The following is an 18,513-nucleotide window of genomic DNA, read 5'->3' on the forward strand; positions in this document are numbered from 1 at the left end:
GTGATTCTTATGACTTTGTGTATATAATTTGGCATTTTGTAGAAATTTAGCCTGATAGTACATACATGATATCATTTCATTCTTTTCAAAGGTTTATTTGCATGACGCACAGACAGAGACAATTGAAAGGTACAAATGTGCATGAAACGAATTCAAACGTGCTGCAGATGTGTGTCACAAGTTGATCTGGCTGTAGGCTGTGGCACTTGGCCAGAGGTGGCGCTGGTTGACTCGACTCCATGTTAGTGCACAAAGTAAACTGCTCGCTTTAGTTGTGAAGCAAAAATGCTGAAACCGGAGAAATAAAACGTGCGAGGGGAACGATAATGACGACAAGAGTCTCCCGATCGTTTACTCTTGCTTTCCTGTGAACAACATCGGCGTGGTGTTAATTGTTTGCTGTTTTCGCGATCGCGTCACGCATGAGGATATCACCAGGTAAACTCGAAACATTTGTAAACATTTTGTTGTTCAACGGCATCAAGACTGACAGAGTGTGTTCGAGATAACCTCACAAGTGTCACAGATGACACATTTGGCGTTTTTTTGCTGGTTTGTCGGTAGCAGCTCCTGAAACGCAAGACTGCCACACATCTGTTCGACCAACGCCTTGATCTAAACGCCAGTAGATCTGGAACACCGGCCTTAGCGGTCTTTGAGTACGCGGCCCTTGAGGACCGTTGAGGCTGTGTACTTTGAGGCTGCAGACCCTGAATTGGGATACAGCCACATTGTGCAAAAGCAGATGTGCCAGGCCACAAAGACAATGGGTGGTTTGCACAACAAAAGCAGGAGAATCGAGGATATGACCTGTAAAAATCTCAGCAGGGGTGATTAACACCTCGGGACTTGCACCAGAATATAAAAAAGTCAGCGATTTTAGTAGGTGTTGGGTTCAAGGGATTTACGCAAATTTGCAAAGGGTTAGTAAATCTAGTGTTGAGGTTAGCTCGGTGCTTACCTTTAGATGAGCCCACAAACCGAGAGAAACTCCGTGATGAAGCCGGAACTCTTTCCAAACACAGGAAACAGATCAGGGAGCAGAGACCCACGTGGTTCACGCTGATCGCAGCTACGATCCAGGAGACAAGGGTGGGCAGATCGATGCAGATATTGATCCAAACGTTGGTAGTTGTTTATCATCGATGCTTTGTTTGTTTCTCTTCTCTGGGTTCACTATTTTACTCGCTGCGGATGAAGAAGCAGCTCTGTCTGTGCGAACACCTCTACGTATGCTGCAGACTCACTTTGCTCCGCCCCCTTCTTCTGCCCTGCTGGGATTTGATACTGTGCTGTCACGTGACTCGGCTACACACGGAAAACGCATTTTGACTGAAGAGAGAGAGAGATACAGGAGCAACATGTAAAAACAGGAGATATTTTACGGCTGTAAATGAAAATGCTGGAGAACAGAAGGAAAGCTTGTCAGCACCTAAAGCCACAGGGCACCACACAAGCTGTAGAGTTCAGCTTATTTTTTCACACCCCAGTTAAATGCTTTGACTGAATTCTCACTGCACACACTCAAACTTAGTGTTTGTGTACACTGTGGACATTATAACCTGACACTGATCAGTGCTGCTCTGACGATCACAATCACATCCATGTAATCATTTAACTGGGATGATCTGGATTTACTGCACAATGCTGAATGTGTCCTTACAGTACAGGGAATAACTCTGTCTGTGTTCCTGTAGAGAAACTCTGGGTTTGTGTGCTGACGAGCATCACTCACAGTACGTTACGAAAGCTCACTCATACCTTTCCAGATGTGACAAATTCAAAAAGATGCTGAAACCTTTGGAACATCATAAACTGCACATTGTTGTACTCTTTTAGGATGGACAAGTTTCGCATTTATTTACTCTTAAAAGGATAAAAGATGTTTTTAAGAGTTTTGCATTCAAGAGGAGAATGTTTAAATAAGTCATGTAAATGAGAATTACAAAGTTGGTGGCTGCAGTATAAACAAATTGGTGTATCTCAAAAATAAAACTATGACGACACTCAAAATTAATTTTGTCTGGTTGGAAACTGTTTTATGCAACTTTTTTACATTTACAATTTTGAGGGATGAACCTCTGAAATGTCTTTAACTAGAAATGTGTGTAAAAATACCACTTTTGCAATTTATGTAGTTACTGTTGACTTAATGCATACATATGATTAAAATTTGGGATATAATGGTTGTATTGATGTATAGCAACTTGAAATGCTCCCAAAAATGGAAGTACAACATGTAAAAATATAAAGATAAGCTCAGGCAGACTTGGTTCTGTGGTAGGTCTAAAGGGTTAAACTGCTTCCTCACATCTGCTTCATGAATATGAAGGGTTGTAGTGGAAGATGGTGGTGTGAAATCCTCATAGCTGTGGAGTGAGGAGGGGGCTCCTGTGGCTCTGTGCTGGTGGGAGTGGGGGAGGTGTGGGGGATGATGGACCAAAGTGTCTCTATTGTTGGGGGAGGTGGAGATGTCAAGGCTGCTTGATGGCTCATCAAACCGGCAGTAAAAGTCGTTGAGGGTGTTGGCCAACAGCAAGTCGTCAGTGGAGTGGGGCTGTGTGCTTATATCCTTACTCTCATTTCCCTTATCGTATCTGTAACATGCAACGTCTGTCGGTGCTGTGCTACTGGAAACTGAATTTCCCGGAGGAACCGACCCGAGGGATTAATAAAGTTCCATCCATCCATCCATCCATCGGACATTTGCACACGTGCTTAAGAATTGCATTGACCCCTGTGGCATGAATAAGGCACGGCGGGTCCAGGGATCAGCGTTTTCAGACATTTTATTCACAACACCTCACACCACACCCCACGCACACCTGAGTCCCCGTGTTTTAAACTTGGTGGATGTGATTAAGGATGCCGTGCAGGTGCGTCCGCCCTCCCTGCACGGCACCGCAGGCCACGCCCCACCACAACCCCATTTCCTCCAAAGATTCAGATTCAGATTCAGATTTTATTTGTCACATACAGGTTTCCCCGCAGTGAAATGAGACACCCCCCCCCCCCCCCCCCCCCGACCTTACACACATAACACAGACATTACATGGGGGTTACAAGTCGGAGATCGGCAGTTGTGGAAAAAAACACTGAAATGTACACACAATGGGAAGGTAAAAGAGGAAAAAAAGAGACCCCTACTCATGCTGTGCTTCCATGGTAGGACAGCACGAGAACAGGAAACAAAAAAACTCCTCTGCACAAAAAAAGCACATGAATGTTCACAGCACAACATTATGAAGACATAACAAGCCACAGGGTGGGAGTAGGGGGATGGAGTAATCCCAGGCAACACAGCAGACATCCTGCCACTGCGCCGACTCGCCAGCGCGGGCCCAGACCCGCCTCGTGTTCCCAGGAGGTAACAAGCATCGAAGGCGTTGGAAAGGGAAGGGGAGATGAGTGAGTGCTTATCAGTGTAAGTGTGTGTGTATGTGTGTCCATAGTTCAGCTGAGACAGTGTCCTTCGCCCTATCAGGCTAAGTAAACAGTCCTCCAGCCAATCCAGGTGGCCTTGCATGGGATGGGGAGAATAGTCATCACACAGTCGTTATCAGGGAGTGTTTGTCCGGCTTCAGCTTTGGGCCTGTGCAGCTGGCGCCGTGGTGGTGTCTGCATTTGATCCCGAATTTGTTGATTTATTGAGAATTTTCAAAGCTGATCTTTAACACTCTGATACTGGTCTCTCGATCTCCCGTTGGAGAGCCGCGAGCCTCCCCATGATGGTATCAAACTTCTGATCCGTGGTGTTATCATTCTTTTGATTCTGAGACCTCACAACTGCTGTGATCCGTTCTGTGATGTGATCCAGCTTTCGCTCAAGGTTCTCATTTTGAGCAGGGCCCTCTCTGATGTATCCCACCATACGCTCAATGGTGTTGTTTTGAGCCTTCACATCAGCCATAAGCGTCTCCAAGGTGTTAACCATGCTGCGTTCGTTGTGAGAGGTCGCGACTCGTCCCGTCGCTTCAATTCCAGCGGGCAGCTTTGGGGGGGTTTGAACAGCCGGTTCCGCTCTCTTATTTCTCCGATAAGTCAGGGCCATGCCAGCTCCGATCAGCAAGAACCCCGTTATCATGGTTCCGAATAGGTAAATATCTTCAGCGTCCTCGATCGACAGTCCCGCCAGGCACACGAGCCTCCATTTCTGCCACCCGTCCATCGTGTATCCGGCAGGGAAAGTCCCTCCGGGGCACTCGGGCTCTCCCGAGCCCAGACTTCTCGTTGAGAAGAGGGTGTCAATAGCATTCAGAGACCAGTTGATCAAATCCATAATTCTCTTTTAGGTTTTAGAGAACGACAGTGAGAGACTGTTCCAGGGAAAAAGTAATGCACATGACAGACAAGGACAGAGAGGCTAAGCAGGGAAGATAAGGGTAAGGAGGAGAGGAGAAAAGTGCGACCGCCTCCGCTGAGAGCCAAACGAGAAAAAAAGTAAAGTTCTAGCTGCACATGCCCATGAAAATTTCTCCCACTGAAATGAGAGCCAGCACTGTTTTGCAGTATGTTTTAAATTACATTGTTTTGAGTTTGTTATACATATTTACTGCACAGTTTAAAGCATTTCTGAATATTGAGTCTTTTTGTGGTGAATTGTTTGTACCAAAATAATTGATTCTGTTTATCTGGACGTGGCGTTTTCAGTGTTGCAAGTGACTTCTTCAATCTCAGCTGACTGCAGGTTTCCCAAACCTAGTAAACAGTACATTTGCACAATGACGGAAAACAGCCCACTGAATGAACAATGAGCTGAAAGATAAGTTTCTTCATCATTAATATGCAAATCATGACCATTGATCAACAGCCACTGATCAAATTCCATGAGTATCATTCACAGAGAGTTGGGGAATGGCTGCAATCCCAGCTTTGCAAGATGGTGTAAGATGTACCCTTAGGGTTAGTGGCTCCAGATTGGATCATGGAGGCACCGACCAGAGGGCAGCAGTCAAACTGGTGGTGGATGGGGTGAGAGAGGTCACCTGAGGTGGTCCTGCTTTTTCTGAGACAGGAGGATCTGGCCATGGCCTCCAGGGGTCGCAGAGGGCAGCCAGTGATTTTTGGGCAGTGTTAATTACCCTCTGAGCAGCCTGTTCTCAGTCGTGGCCCCTGCACATCTAGCTCCAAACACCCAGGCAGGAGGAGAGCACGCTCTCTACTGAGGAGCGGTAGAAGGCCAGCAGCAGCTTCTGGTCCAGGTTGTGCTTCCCCATCACACAGAAGAAGTGCAGCTGCTGCTGGGCCTTCTTAACCATGAAGTTGGTGTTGGGGTTCCAGGTGAGATTAGCGGAGATGTGGGTTCCCAAAAACCTGAAGGTGGAGACAGATTCCACCCGTTTACAATGAAAGGGGAGGGGAGTGAACCTGTCTGTCCTGAAGTCCATTAAGAGTCCTTTGGACGTTCAGCTTCGGGTTATTTTCTGACCAACAGTGGAACTAGTTCTCTAGAACTAGAAGTAGAACTTTTTGACTGTAGGTCTCAGACATTATTAACATTGTGTCTAACCCTGAGTGTGAGCTTATTATTACAGCCTGTACTCTTTTAACTATTGTAGATCTTTACCTATGTTGTGTTTCGATATGCTGTATTCTTACAACCTAAATGACAGAATTTAGACTTCTGTTTAGAATTTAATATTTTGTAAGTAAAACAGGGCGGACTGATTGGAAAGTAAACTGAAATGTTTAAACTTCTTAGAATGAGGTTTTCAGAAGAGGAAGGGAAAAAGGAAGTAACATTGATACTTGATCTTCGCAAATATTCAGACCCACTAAAGACTGATTATATTTACATGATTAACAGGCACAGTGATGCATGTCTCCTCTGCTCTAAGCCCCAATAACCAAACTACAGTTTCCTCTAATAATCAAAGTTAACTATGGAGCCCATTCACTGATGTGCCGTCCAGACTCGTGTAACTGGCTTTGGCTACGAATAAAAGCCGAGATGTGCTTTTGCTGCTGTCCCATTGTAGTCGCTCAGGAAGAGGACGTCTCCCACCCAGCCCGACCGTTAACTTCTCCACTTTAAAAGCATTTCCAGTCCCACTGATAAATACGACGCATTACCCAAATCCTGACTGCGACATCATGTCTACGTTTAGATTTTTGTTCAGCCTGCTGAGATTTTCAGGGCTTTCCCTCCGTCGCAGGAAATCCCGTGAAGTCGGACTGAGTTCGTTTCCTGATTTTTATTTTTTTTAATTATAAAGTTTATGCATCTTTTGAAGAACACAGACGTCAAAAACATTTGTTGGATAGACCTGAGTGTCAGCTTATTATTACAGCCTGTACTCTGTTAAGATGGTTATTGTAGATCTTTATTTTCGTTACTTCTGAGCAAAAGTTCGTTGGTTCAGTTCCAGCCAGGGATAATAAATAAATAGATAAATGAACAAACCCCGCCTTGTCACGAGGGAGCAGTAAGTGCCATTACGAAACGTCCAAAGAAGTCCAAAGAGTCGCAGAGCCAAAGCGTAAAAACTGAATACAGTGAAAAGTTTCGACCAAGTTCCCTAAAATGTTTTTTACAAACGCTCTGATCAACTGACAGCAAACATCTCACTCACCTCCATCTACAATCGTCAGAAAGATCCAGATCAACAAATACGAGCTCCGTTTACCCACCATTACTGTTACATTCTCCGCTGTGTCCCGCCTCCTCCTCACCGCAGGGACCTACTGTCCACAGTTTGAATAAACGCTTTTACATGAGGTGGATAAAGTCAAACACAAAGCTCCCTGTAGTCAGTAAGTTTTTTCATTAACGTTTTCATTAAAATCATAAAAGTTATGGTGCAGTGAGGTTTTTTTTATGTTTTATGTTATTTTATATTTTGTTGATTTAAAGTCTCACACACAACCCGTTTTTAAACTCTAAAAAAAAGAGAAAAGAAGAGGAGGAGTGTAGCGACTTCCACTGAGCCTGCCTATTTGCCGGTCAACTTTACGCAATAATGCAAGAGGTGGAATTGCTCGCTTGTTTATTAAAGTGCTTGAAAAGTTTACAGAGCAATGTGATCGGCTCGCGATTCAAACTCTTAAAACATCACAGGCTCTAATGCAACAAGGGGAAACTCGTTGTGCTGCGGTCAACAAAAACTACGGCTACCCAGCCCTCCTCTCTGTCAAAATCAAACCAGTGAAAGACAGACTGACAACGCCCTCTTAATGTTGCCGCTAGCACCCACGTGACTCCCATTACACATCACCATAGCAACCAAACAAATGAAAACCCAGTGATCATTAAAATTCAATACATTTAATTATGACTCCTACAAGGAGAAACAAGCAAAAGATACAGGTAAGCAGATGTGTGATTGGATAATGGCAGGTCATGTATCCTAAAACATTAAGAATCAGGATACTTTCTTAATCCCTAAGGAAATTATGTGGGTTACAGTTCCTCCAAGAAGAAATGGTAAAAATAGTAACAGTAACAGACTAAACTCCAAACAATATATACAATGATATAATATTAATTAGTCAGTGTCAATTGTTGATTTGTCCTGCTCTCATTGTATGACGAATTATGATGTCTGTTTAGTAGCCGTTTGCATACAACGCATACGCTGTCTCTCTCTTCATGTGTGTGTGTGTGTGTGGGGGGCGCCAGAGGGGGTGTTTTTTTTTTAATTAATATGTGTTTTATTATTTTGAAATCAAGCATCTAGGAAGACTGTTCTAGGCAGTCCTGGATTTTATTATAAAGGACTGCCAACCCCTTAGTGTTGTGGAGAGTGTTGGAGAGAAAAATTCCAAGATCAGAGGATCGTTTAACGTACTGGGGGAAAAGGAAGACATCTTATCAGAACCTTTCCCACCTGGCTTTACAGCTTTTGTGTACCCCAGCTTCATCTGTGCCTGTGAGTTTTCCAAAGCTGGGGAAATGGTGTAAAAAATGCAATAGACTGAATGCAAAAACATTCGATTAACTCATTTTTCTGCATAGAAATTTATAATAAACTCTGAGTCAAATGGGTAATATTACATTCACAATACTTTCATTTTAATTTTCACTTAATGTCATTCACAATATATTTGTAGAGTATAAAATAAAGATGTGTAAAATATTTGCAATGTAAAAGATATAAAATGATTCCATGGAAAGTACAACACCTTACAGTGTACACGTATGACTTGGTCATTGAATCAGTGTCTGTGAGTCTCAAGTAAGTTGCCTGCAATGATATTTAAGGTCCAGCAGGTGTCAGCATGGAGCAAAACAGCAACACTGTGTCGACACAGCATGGATACAGTTTGTGCTGAAACGCTTCACGAGGCCTCATCTACCCATCGCTACACGAAACCGAACATGACCGTATTCAGTCATAGTCCCCTGACCTGTAAAGCATCATCGATGCAAGCAGCATGTAAATTCAAAAGACGGCATAATATCATTTTACCTCTTTTCTTCGTCCAGTGCAGAACCACACCAGCTGCTGTCGCTGATAATGCAATGACCAAAATGTGCTTTTGGTATATAGGTTTTGCCTTCTGCACTTAAGATGCGTTTAGATGAGGCCTGCTGGCTTTTAATTCAATAACCATTTTCTGCACAGCTGTCACATGACTACACTCAGACATCACGCAGACTTCATTACAGGGATATAAAAGATTATAGATCTGCTTAAATCTTCTTTGGCTCTCGGAGGAGGCGGACACACTTTTTCTCCTCTCCCTTATCTTCCCAGCTTATGTCCTTGTCTAGTCTCGTGTTTTTTTTTTTGTATCGTCCCTGGAACACTCTCTCACAGTCTGTTCTCTAAAACCTAAAAGAGGAATTATGGATTTGATCAACTGGTCTCTGAATGCAATTGACACCCCTTTCTCAACGAGAAGTCTGGGCTCGGGTGAGCCTGTGTGCTGAAGATATCTACTTATTTGGAACCATGGTAACAGGGTTCTTGCTGATTGGAGCTGGCTTGGCCCTGACTTATCGAAGAATTAAGAAAGTGGAACCAGCTGTTCAAACCTCCACAAGGCTGCCCGCTGGGATTGGAACGATGGGAGAGACGTGAGTTTCTCAAATGGGCTCATTGAGTCCAGCACGGATAAGATTTTGGAGAGGCTACGGCTGCTGTTAATACTCAGAATAAGATCTCTGACTGCAGACTGGATACATCTCGGAAGAATTAGCTCAGAATAACATCTCTGGGCGCAAAATTGAATGACATCTTGGGGAGGCACACTGCCGTGAGTTCTCAGAAATCGGCTCCTTGAGCACAAGAAATGACAACATCACAGAACGCAAGTATGGTGAAGCTCGCGGCTCTCCAACGGGAGATTGGGAGACCAGTGTTGGACTGTAGAACTGCTTTGAAATTCATATGAGCTGTTCGCACTAAAGTAAAAAATACCATCACTTCATGCGGATACCCTCTCGGTGCCAGCTGCAAGGCCGGAGCTGAACAAAACACCCTGATAATGACTGTGTTTAGTCTGTTCCTTCCCATTCCATGCAAGGCCACCTGGGTTGGCTGGAAGACTGTTTACTTAGCCTGGCAGGGTGAAGGACACTGTCTCAGCTGAACTATGGACACGCACACACATACATATACTGATACTGATAAGCACTCACCGACGCATCACCCTCCCTACCCCGGATCCAACGCCACCTCCAACGCTTACCTCCCCTCTGATGTGGACATCGGGTCAGTTGGAGGCGCAGTCGACAGATTGCAGCGGTCCCAGATCAGATGTACACACTGGAACTCTTTCCCATGTTGCTTGTCTGTGTTTATTGTGCTATGGTGTGTTGATATCTGTGCATTCCTTTATTATCCTTTTGTGTTACACATTTCAATGTTTTTTTCCTCGCTACCTAGCCTGACCTGTCTCCCCAATGTGATGTTTGTGTATTGTATGTATGGTCGGCAAGATCTGCCATCTCGGTTGTGGGCAAAAGACCTGCAACTGACAAATAAAGGCTATCTCTCTCTCTCTCTCTCTCTCTTAATTGCAAAGAAAGCCTTTCACATGTATCTTTTAGAAAAGTTCAGGGCTGCAGTGAGTGTGAGTCCAGGTCACATGCCCCAGCAGAGGGAGTGTTCGCCCAGGGCGCCAAACAGACTAGGACCGCCACTGACGCCACAATATGTTTAAGTTCTTCTCTTAAAGCTCTGTAGCCTTTTCGGTTAGTGTTCATACTCTTTCGCTTTTATGAGCAGTCTGTAGTTCTGTAATTTGCTCAGCATCATCTTCTTCCACTGCAGTAAGTGGTACAGCATAGTGCTCTTGGAGATCTTTGTCAACCGTCTTGTGAGTCTAGTTAAATGTCATTTAATGGTCTGTGTTTAGATTTCAAAATCCTTAAGTATTACTCTGGGGTTACTGTTACATATACTTTAGCTGTAATGACATTCACTTTTAATGCAGATGCGTTTGTACTGAAAGAACTTGTAAACTTCACTCATAGTTCGACCTTAAACAAGCACACAGAACTCTTCCCTAAACTACAAAGCATCACTTTGAAGTACAGTAGAAATTAAGTTACCTTTGATAAACATGTTATAGAAACTTATTGTGGATCTTTCAACTTGCCTTACACCACTGTCATTCTACTTTTAACACTGTCCTTTGTTAATTTCCACCTTACTCCAGTTGTATACCGTAGTTGCTGCTGTGCTTGGCTGCTTGTAAGCAGTAAGCTTGTGTAATGGCGCCCTCTTGTGTCGCTCTACTGTACCGTCAGTCTCTGCAGCTGCCGGCTTTGTAATGAGCTTCTTGAGAACTGAAGAAGCTTCTCGGATGAGAGGTGAAGCGTCTTCATGTAACTTAAAGAAGTCCAGACGCTTTTCTTTCCAAGCTCCTTAGACTACGATGACCTGGATGGCTGAGAACCTTCACCGACTCTTACCTGTACGCTTTATACGAGCAGTCCTTACCCTTAAATCTCACCTCTCTTCTTCCTCTCCTGTCTTTATTATCTTTCTCCATCTCTGCGTGAAATTAGCTCTTTCTTTTCTGTCCCAGTGATATACAGCAGCTGGACCTTCTGTGCCATTTCATGTTTAGGTCAGTTATATTTCTTTGTACAGTCATTTGGTTTGTTAAGTTTGCAGTTCTTTGCCTGAGTTCAGTTTTGTTTCTTTGACCTCTTTTATGAGCTCAACATTAATTACTTTTGTAAATATAATTTTTGGGTTAAATGAATGAAAACCCTGTTTTTCTAATAATTCTTGTGACTCCTGCTTTTTCAACTCGGTCCATCACACAGCCCTAAATATTTGTTTAATGTCCTGGTCAAATATTACTCCAAGGTGTTACTGGAGGCCAGTGTAATGCCATCCAGAGCAAGTATCTGGTTAGATACCATATTTCTAGGTATTTTAGGGCCAAGTATAATCAGGAGCATAAAGTTAATTGTCACCCAGGTCTTTATATCAAGCTCTGCTGTGTTCAAGCTATTAATTACTGTGCAGGAGAACCACAACACACATCAAACATTAAAGTTCAGTTATGCCAGCTTTAACCTTGGGATGCCTCAGCTTCTCTTTTATACCTCCCACACACAACTCTGTGCATCAGGGAGGTCCTGGCACTGGTCATCCTGGGAGTTTCGTCCTTCTACGCCCTAACAGTTAGCAGATAACACAGTGAAGCAGCGCCAAGCAGTTTCACAAGGTCATGCTGACACATAATTTGACTATGACTTTAAACATTGGTAACTTCAGGTGTTGCTCTGATATACAGGAAATGACATCACGGCTCAAACTCTATGTCAGTAAACCATTTCTTTATTTAACATATAAAATTTTGGTTTAACTGTTGCAGGATTTCATAACAAACAAGCTGAAAAAAAAAAACCTGAAGAAAACATGGATCAATGCATTCATTAAAAACATGATAACAGGAAACAGATTTTTTGATTCAACTGCTGGATCAAAGCTAACCACTCAACACAAACACTGCAGTAGAACTGTTTAGAAAGCTTAAAATGTAACGAGGCACATTTTCATTCATATAGTTTAAAGTCCTTTGAAGTGGTGAAGCCTCTCCCACATTCTTTACAGTGGTTCATTTTTTCTCCAGTGTGTCTACGTTGATGTATTTTTAGGGTCTTTTGATGACTGAAAGTTTTTCCACAAAGGTCACAAAAAAGTCTTTCCCACAGCGACGACAGGGTTGAGAACTGGATCCATCTGTGTTGCTCTGCTTCTAAACAAAGACACAAACACAGTGTAAGTCAGTCCTTCAACATTTTCACCCTGAACATCGCCTAAAATAATTTCATGCTGAACATAAATCCTGAAAATAAAGAGCATCTCTGCCAAAGTCCAATTACATTTTACTCTTTACATTATCACACTCAGCTCAATATATAATGTGCTATAAAGACGATAAGAGCAAAAACATTAAATTAATACTAGTTTAATGCTACAATAACAGTAATATAATCCTCAAACACTATCACTAAAAACCTGTGATTAGAGTCTGAATAATAATTCAGAGGTGTTTTTCCATGCAGTAAAATTGCCAACATGCTAACACAATTTGATGAGCAGAGTTGTTTCAAACAGTCGGGTTGACAAGATAAAAATAAAAGTACATACCTCACAGTAAATGCACTTGTAGAGTCTTTCTTGTGTGGATCTGTTGGTGTGCTTTCAGGTAATGTGGAGATTTGAAAGTCTTCTCACACAGGTCACATTTATAAGGTCTTACCTCAGAGTGGGTAAACATGTGATGTTGTAACTGTGTGCCTGTTAAACATAGTTTACCACACTGATCACAGCTGTACACATCATGTCTGGTGTGAATGCGTAGGTGTAAATTTCGGGTCACCATCTGGCTGAAAGTTTTTCCACAAATGTCACAGCTGTATGCCTTAGTCCCAGAGTGGGTAACTAGATGCCTCCTTAAGCTGCTACTTTGAGTAAAAGCTCTGCCACACTGATCACAGGTGTACGCTTTAACTCCACTGTGGATGAGTTGGTGTGTTTTTAAGTTTCCAGACTCAGTAAACGACTTTCCACAGTGTCCACAGATGAACGGTCTCTCTCCAGTATGGATGAGTTGGTGGTTTTTTAAGCTTCCAGAGTGGGTAAAAGACTTTCCACAGTCGTCACAGCTGAACGGTCTCTCTCCAGTGTGGGTGATTTGGTGTTTTTTTAAGCTTCCAGACTCAGTAAACGACTTTCCACAGTCTCCACAGCTGAACGGTCTCTCTCCAGTGTGGATGAGTTGGTGTCTTTTTAAGTGTCCAGACTGGGTAAAAGACTTTCCACAGTCTCCACAGCTGAACGGTCTTTCTCCAGTGTGGATGAGTTGGTGTTTTTTTAAGCTTCCAGACTCAGTAAACGACTTTCCACAGTCTCCACAGCTGAACGGTCTCTCTCCAGTGTGGATGAGTTGGTGGTTTTTTAAGCGTCCAGACTGGGTAAAAGACTTTCCACAGTCTCCACAGCTGAACGGTCTCTCTCCAGTGTGGATGAGTTGGTGGTTTTTTAAGCTTCCAGACTTGGTAAAAGACTTTCCACAGTCTCCACAGCTAAACGGTCTCTCTCCAGTGTGGATGAGTTGGTGGTTTTTTAAGTTTCCAGACTTGGTAAAAGACTTTCCACAGTCTCCACAGCTGAACGGTCTCTCTCCAGTGTGGATAAGTTGGTGGTTTTTTAAGCTTCCAGACTGGGTAAAAGACTTTCCACAGTCTCCACAGCTGAACGGTCTCTCTCCAGTGTGGATGAGTTGGTGTTTTTTTAAGCTTCCAGAGTGGGTAAAAGACTTTCCACAGTCTCCACAGCTGAACGGTCTCTCTCCAGTGTGGATGAGTTGGTGTCTTTTTAAGTGTCCAGACTTGGCAAAAGACTTTCCACAGTCTCCACAGCTGAACGGTCTCTCTCCAGTGTGGATGACCTGATACATTTTTAGGGAAGCTTTTACGGTAAAATCCTTCCCACAATGGTCACAGCTGGGTTTTTTCTCTCCCTTTCTTCTGTGAGGTTTGTCGGCCTCCTGAGAGCGCTGACTTCTCGGTTGGTCCTGCAGTGACAGAGACACAAACAGAGGCAGTGAGTGAAATGCAACACACACACACACACATAATTTCACCTCTGACATAGCTTTAAACTACATTAATTAATTAATAAATTTGATTAATACACCTTTATTGAAATATCTGCTATGGTGTGGTCTCCCTTTGCTTGTGACTTCTTGATGTTTGTAAACACAATAGAGCAAAAATCCATAGTATATAATAATATACAACACAGTGATATAACAGGTTGGGAGTATGAGAGTTTTAGACGTGACTGATTATTTGGTGAAACTGTGATATTTTCCTCACCTTCTGTGTTGAGCTCATTGTTTCCTCTGTAGTGACTCAGCTGAGTCCAGATGGCTGAAAATGTTCCTCTGCTGCTCCGTCAGACTCTTCTCCTCCTGCTGATCAGCTGGGACACAAAACAGATCTTTGTTAGGCTCCACACTGCACTGAAGAGTCAAAGTGTCTCATATGTTCATCTGACAACACAAAGTACAAATTTCACTCTGATTGCTTGTAGAAATCTTGTGAGACGTGTTGTGCTGCAAAGTGAGGAAACTCTCTCACTCACTTATACTTCAGGAGGAACTTTGTGACATTGGCTCTAATATTCTAAGCAGCCCTTTACTATGACAGGGCCAGAAAGTCCTATTTGAAGGTTTGGGAGAGGGACCATGTTAAAGGTGGATTGGGGTTTATACACTTTGTTATGATACAGGTAAGGCTGTAAGAGCCTGAGAAGGTGTCCTGAATGAACCTCTAAAACCAGTTTTCAGCTAACGACTCTGCTTCAGTCTGGAAAACAGCAACTACAAGTTTAAAGACTCCATCAACAATTCACACCCAGCAACAACCTGAACAGCTCCTCCTGTGGTTCCCACAAACAGGGACAGACCTGTTACTCCCCCACCCCACACTTTCCACACCTTCAGCCCCCCAGTTGCACCTACATAATGACTGAAACTAGCACCACCAAAGGAACAATGGGCTGGGAGGTCAGTTCCTTGACCATTAATATGCAAATTCTCATGACCATGTGATTGCAGCCATTCCCCAAACTCTTCGTGAAAGCTACTCATGATCATTGATCAGTGAGCTTTTACCAGTGAAAAGACTTTTTTGCTCCAACTTTCTGCCAGCAAACGCTCAACTTCTCCCAGCATGCTGAGCTAATGATTAGTTGGTGTTTTTCTTTTGCTAATTTAAAAAAAAAGTTCACTTCCTCTCATGTGTTCATCCACAGCAGCTGGACAATAAAGTTTATTGTGACCCTGATACTGCAGCAGATCGCTCTCATCCATTTCCTGTTATCACTTCAAATAGAAATGAGGCTGTAGAGGTTTGGTGCATGCAGAAAAACAGCTGCAGGGACAATGAAAAGACTTTTCTGCTCCAACTTCTCCCAGCATGCTGAGCTAATGATTAGTTGGTGTTTTTCTCCAAACACTCTCTCACTCTTCTCTCAACGTGTTCACAATAAACTGTGAACAGACACCGAGGAGAGCAGCAGAAGACCTCATTCAGGAGCTAAACTCAACATGAACTGAACTCACAGTAAAGTTAGCTCGGTGCTTACCTTTAGATGAGCCCACAAACCGAGAGAAACTCCGTGATGAAGCTGGAACTCTTTCCAAACACAGGAAACAGATCAGGGAGCAGAGACCCACGTGGTTCACGCTGATCTCAGCTACGATCCAGGAGACAAGGGTGGGCAGATCGATGCAGATATCGATCCAAACGTTGGTAGTTGTTTATGATCAATACTTTAGTTTGTTTCTCTCCTCTAAGTTAAGACTTTACTCTCTGTGGATGAAAAAGTAGCTCTGTCTGTGCGAACGCCTCTTCTTATGCGGGAGACTCACTTTGCTCCGCCCCCTTTTTCTACGTTTTTGTGATTTGTTGCTGTGCGGTCACGTGACTCAGCTGTTCTTAAAAAAACAATTTGTGCTTCAGAAAGTGAGCAAGAGGAGCAACATGTGGAGATATTTTATGGCTGTAAATGAAAATGCTGGAGAACAGATGGAAGGCTTGTCAGCACCTAAAGCCACAGGGCACCACAACAAGCTGTAGAGTTCAGCTTTCTGGCTTTCAGCTCGTTTGTTTGCAAGGTTGGAAAATGGGCAGCATAGTGGCTCAGGCCTGACAGGAGGAATGGAGAAGCTTGTGCAACCTCAGCCTCTTCCTGTGAGCAGTTTGCGTATTCTCCCTATATTTCCGGGTTGTTTTCCGGGTACTTTGCCAGCTATCCAGAAACGTGCGCCATGAGGTGCTTGTATAATCTCCACAGAGATATCAGATCTTACAGTCCTTCTTTAATTAGCATTTCATCTACACGTAGTGTTTGTGTACACTGTGGACATTATAACCTGGCACTGATCAGTGCTGCTCTGACGATCACACTCACATTCATGTGGAATGATCTGGATTGACTGCACAATGCTGAATGTGTTCATACAGTACAGGGAATAACTCTCTCTGTTTCTCTAGAGAAACTCACAGCAGGGGCGATTTTAACCCATTTTTGGGGGGTGCTTCAGCACCAGAATCAAAGCACCCCCAAAGATTTCTTACTTTTTGTACTTTTTGACCATGTTTCTTTATAGCTGAAAAACATTACACCCTGGTAACCTGCAGTGTTGAAAACCTGTTTTCCGATGATGTTTGCTACCCCACAATCCGTCCTGTCAGCGACATTTGACATTTGACAATCCTGTTGCTCCCATTGAAATGTGTACAGCCTTTAACATCTAAAACTTAAAATCGTCCGTAGCCTGCTGTTGTTACCACTGTCCTGATTGAAATGGATACTAACTAGCTAACTGACTGAATGCCCATTAACCTTATAACTCCTGTTGTGTGTGTGTGTGTGTGTGTGTGTGTGTGTGTGTGTGTGTGTGTGTGTGTGTGTGTGTGTGTACAGAGAGACAGCCAGGTTCATAATGGATATAAGGTAGTTTTTTTCAAAAAAAGGAGCCACATTCAGGTAAAAGTCTAAAATCAAATTATCCGTCAATAAAGGATTATGTTGGATCAGTGTTTCAATATTTATATCTTTTATTAGATGTGGTTTGGTTATTTGCCTTTTGGTTGAAAGTAGACTGAGAGAGGACTTTTTGTTAGTGATCTTAATGGTACTTTTTTCATATTAATGTAACTTTTTCATCTAATTGAATATAATCTATTTGTGTATGATTGTCAGTCCAAAGAGGGAGAGAGGAAAGAGGGGAACGTGAGGAGAAAGTACAAAGACAGGAAGACAGGCAAAACAGAAACTGTTAAACTGACAAAGAGAACAAACCTGATTTTACTCACAATCAGGAAGTTGTGTCCTTCCTATATTAAAGCTGCTGTACAGAATCTGCCAAACAAACTGGGTTGAAACATTTTTGACCCTCTTTAACAACATTCCACCAACATTATCATTGATTGGGGAGATTAAAATGAATGATATATTTTTATGTGGTCTACTAAAACCTCAGCCAGTAATAGGTAGGCCAACTTTTGGACCGTCCAGTTGTCTGTATGACTGCCACACTTTTAAATGATTAAAATTAGTATCTGCAGTACAGATTTTTTCATACATTGTATACATTCTACCGCAGGCAAAGTTGCCTCCATTTTTATATTTTTTTTATTAATATTTTGTAATAACTTATTCGGTTTTGGGAGTATTTTTTTGTATCCGTATTATATTATACATACTCATTAAAAGTGAATCTCTGTCCAAAAAATGCAGTCAGTTTACTTTTTACTCCCTATGAGCATCATTCATTATTCTCCTACAGTAATTAAGGTTAGGATATGTATTTTTTTTATTCCAATCCATTCTTCTTTTGCAGCATTTAAATAAACTTTAAATAAACAGAGAGACTTGATGAATTTAAGAATCTTACGATTTAATAAAGAAATTTTCAGACTTGCACAGAGATGGTAAAATTATGATGACTGATAACGGAGACTAACACAACAGACGACGAGGACAGGGAGGAACAGGGGTTTAAATGCACCAAGGAGACAGTCACAGAGAACTCAGGACAACTGGAGACATTTAAGGATGCAGGGACTGACAGAGACAGGGAAGAAGTCTCATCGTGATGTGTAAAGTTTATTTTGCCTGGCTGGGCAGCTCTCTGGGTGCTCAGCCCCCCCAAAGCTCTGATCCTAGAATCGCCCCTGACTCACAGTACAACACAAAGGCTCACTCATGACTTTCCACACATGCGGCAAAATCAAAAGCTGCTGAAACCTTCATAAAATCTCAAACTACACAGTGTTGTAATCTTTTAGGATGGAACAGCTTTCACATTTATTTACTCTTAAAATGGTAAAAGCTGATTCTCTCCACGAGATTTGCCATGGCTGCCCTAAATCAGGTTACTGAGCAATCAAGTGACAAGAAGCACTGAGCCACTGCCTTAAATAGTGTCCAGGTGGTTAAAGAAGAAGTGTAAGAGCTGATATTTCTGTGGACATTATACAAGCACTACATGGCACAAGTTTTTGGACAGCTGGAAAAATACCCGGAG

At 42.8% G+C, this 18,513-nt stretch overlaps 1 protein-coding gene across 1 annotated transcript in view; it reads right to left on the reverse strand.

Moving 5' to 3' along the window:
* The window catches only part of LOC148101602 (uncharacterized), a 22,843-nt gene extending 7,163 nt beyond the window's left edge, over nt 1–15,680 (reverse strand). Inside the window, exons 1-3 of the mRNA XM_087846489.1 lie at nt 15,564–15,680; nt 14,291–14,396; nt 12,853–13,986 (exon numbers count right to left, since the gene is read on the reverse strand). Of these exons, the coding sequence (XP_087702615.1) occupies nt 12,853–13,986; nt 14,291–14,308 (1,152 nt within the window). The 5' untranslated portion in view covers nt 14,309–14,396; nt 15,564–15,680. The remainder of the gene's footprint in view (nt 1–12,852; nt 13,987–14,290; nt 14,397–15,563) is intronic.
* Between the last annotated feature and the right edge of the window lie 2,833 nt (nt 15,681–18,513).

Source organism: Neolamprologus brichardi, chromosome 9 (genome assembly GCF_056152115.1).
Source record: "Neolamprologus brichardi isolate AB-2024 chromosome 9, ASM5615211v1, whole genome shotgun sequence".
Lineage (NCBI taxonomy): Eukaryota > Metazoa > Chordata > Actinopteri > Cichliformes > Cichlidae > Neolamprologus > Neolamprologus brichardi.